This window comes from Phytophthora infestans, genomic scaffold (assembly GCF_000142945.1).
Source record: "Phytophthora infestans T30-4 supercont1.776 genomic scaffold, whole genome shotgun sequence".
In the NCBI taxonomy this organism is placed as follows: Eukaryota; Oomycota; class Peronosporomycetes; order Peronosporales; family Peronosporaceae; genus Phytophthora; species Phytophthora infestans.
This window is the reverse complement of record NW_003303026.1, coordinates 8,351-10,950: the sequence shown is the minus strand read 5'-3', so window position 1 is coordinate 10,950 and position 2,600 is coordinate 8,351. Positions and strand designations below refer to the sequence as shown.

Below are 2,600 nucleotides of genomic sequence, written 5' to 3'. Positions count from 1 at the left end.
CTAGCTGGATTCTACATGCACACTACACAATAACCTGAAAAGACACGCGCCTGCACTCGATCTGATTGGTCCCAATAGTGAAACCAAGTCAAAATGTCGTACCTTCAACATTGTCGACTCGACACTTGCGTAAAGGTCCTTGGGGGTCTGGCTTCCGTGTCGCCTGTCTGTTGGCTGGCTCTTACATCAATGTCCAACACATCACTCTAAGCCCCTGCTCACTTCGCCCGCTAAATCTGCTCGAATGAGCAGCTTTGCGGTCCACTTTAGGGTGCTTCTCACTATCCGCAGAATTGAGCTCTACATAATAATTCTTTTCCTCGCCTCCAGTATTCTCGGAGGTATTCATCGAGTTATTACTCGCGGGAACGCCCTCCACCTCGACTTCGCAGAACTCTCAATTAATGCAGCCGTCGTACACACTCTCATCTGGTGGGTTCGACAGTTCCGTCACCGACATCGGATCGGACGCATGTAGGCGTGACAGCATTGCAGCTAGCTCGTCGGTGATGGGGGCTTCCTCTTCTGGCTCACTTTATTCATACGCATAGTAATCGAGTAGACCGGTGTGTCTTGAAAACTTAACAAATGTCGATGCCTTCTAACGTTTCAATAGCTTAGTAATTGCTCCTTGAGATGGCGCTGTTGCAACCAGAGGTTCCGAAAATGTTATTTTTATTGAGACTGGCAAAACAAGAATACAACTAACTATAAGTGTTTGGAGCACCACTGGTGCAAAAATTATTGGTGCTATTGTGCAATATACAGTGAGCTGATACTCGTCTAGTTGTTAGGAGCCTCACCACGCACAACCTTCCGGACTGTGGCAGCGTTCCAGCAGGTGGCCCTCGCGGAGTCTCAGCGACCAACCATCAAAATGAGAGGGCAAGAGCGCGGCAGATCAATTGAAGATTGCGGTTCAGCTGGACCGCTGGTCCGTAGGGCTCCATCGAGCTCGGTTAAAGGTTATTGCCTGAGAGAGCGCGGAATAAATTATTTGATTTTGAAATGGGAGCTCGCAAATAAAATATTTTACTACAAAATAAAAAATAATATTTAATAAAAATAACATTTTCGGAACCCCTGGTTGCAGCGACAAAGTTGAATGAGCCCACTCGGCTTGATGTTGTTGTGATAGGTTGGGGTGGGTGGCATGATGCTGGTAAATTTGCAAGCGATGAGCATTGGTGAGCATGGTGCGGGTTGAAAGAGAGACTCTGGGAGGACTGCAAACGCAAGGAATGGTAGCGTGCGTTTGTTTTGGCTTCTGTAAATGTACCATACACCTGGCTGAGCCACCCCGCAACAAGAATGCCCTCAGCTAGGAATACATGTAAAAGATGGTTCCCGACGATATGACTACCGAAGGGCTCATCTGTATTTTTGTTAGGTCGGAGGACAGCTGTCGTCATATGTTTCATGTGGTGCACGTAGCCTTAACAATAGAAAAAAGTGTCCGTGATCAAGTGCCATGACGATCGCTGCTGCTGGCGGCTCCGTCGCCGTCCTGCCGCACTCCCCCGCCCCCATTCTCCCCGTGGCTGCCGCCACAGGCCTGCTATTCTCTTGTCTACTCATAACAGTAAACAGAACAGCTCCTGACCCCTACATGGTAAGCTGATCCGCGTCATTCTCTTCTCTCGCTTCGGACCATTTTGATTTCTCTTCCTACCGACAGGACGAGATTTTCCATATCTCACAAGCCCAGAAGTACTGTGAAGGACGATTCGGTGCAATGTGGTCCGGGCTTTACGTTCATGTCCTACTTGGCTAACTTGTGGCCTTCACTAGATGAATGGGATCCCAAGATCACAACATTTCCCGGACTGTATTTAGTGTCAACGCTGTACGCTAAACTTGCTTCGACGTTCAATACGGACGACTTCTGCTCTGTAGCAGTACTACGAAGTGTGAACGTGTTATTTGCGGTGGGGAACGTCGTACTGTGCGCGTCGATCAGACACCACGTGGCGCCACAAGACCCCCATGCACTTCTGCATGCACTGCGCATTGCAGTGTTCCCACCGCTATTTTTCTTCACCTTCTTGTTTTACACGGACGGAGGGGCGACGTTCTTTGTGCTATTGATGGCGCTGCTGGCGGAGAGGGTGGACCTGTTGCAGTATCCACCAGCGAGAGGAAGCTTCATGCTCAGCGCCTTGGTGCGTTTTGCAAGCACTCTCTTTCGTATTAGTACGCATGTTTGACGTTAGATGTTTCGGCTTCTTATAGAGTGGAGCGGTGGCGGTGCTTTTCCGTCAGACGAACATCGTCTGGGTGGTCTTTGTGGCTGGCACTGTTGTGGTTCGCTGTGTGGAGCTTGCTCACTCAAAATTCATCTACGGGTACGTAACCTGGCCCTGGTTCGCCTGATAAGAATCTTTTGCTGAAATGGACCATCACGGCAGATCATTGAGAGAGGATTCCAGCGTCAGTGGCACTGCGTCCATTGTCACACACAGGTAGAATGGCTATGCAGATACTGCGCAGCCCAGAATGCTTAACGTCACTGAACTTTTTGTGCAGCTCTCTTCGCGTGTTCCTCAACTTCATCAGCGTCGTGATCTCCAATCTCCCGTCCATTCTTCTGATCGTGTGGC

The 2,600-nt window shown here is 49.5% G+C and overlaps 1 protein-coding gene across 1 annotated transcript; it reads left to right on the top strand.

Annotated features, from left to right (window-relative positions):
- Nucleotides 1-1,471: 1,471 nt before the first annotated feature.
- Nucleotides 1,472-2,466, top strand: PITG_21941 (alpha-1,2 glucosyltransferase alg-10; the record flags this gene model as incomplete). The annotated part of the gene is made up of 5 exons (XM_002996846.1): nucleotides 1,472-1,612; nucleotides 1,679-1,730; nucleotides 1,792-2,162; nucleotides 2,233-2,345; nucleotides 2,430-2,466. 5 exons carry the CDS (start codon nucleotides 1,472-1,474, stop codon nucleotides 2,464-2,466), a joined length of 714 nt encoding a protein of 237 aa, XP_002996892.1.
- Nucleotides 2,467-2,600: the final 134 nt, after the last annotated feature.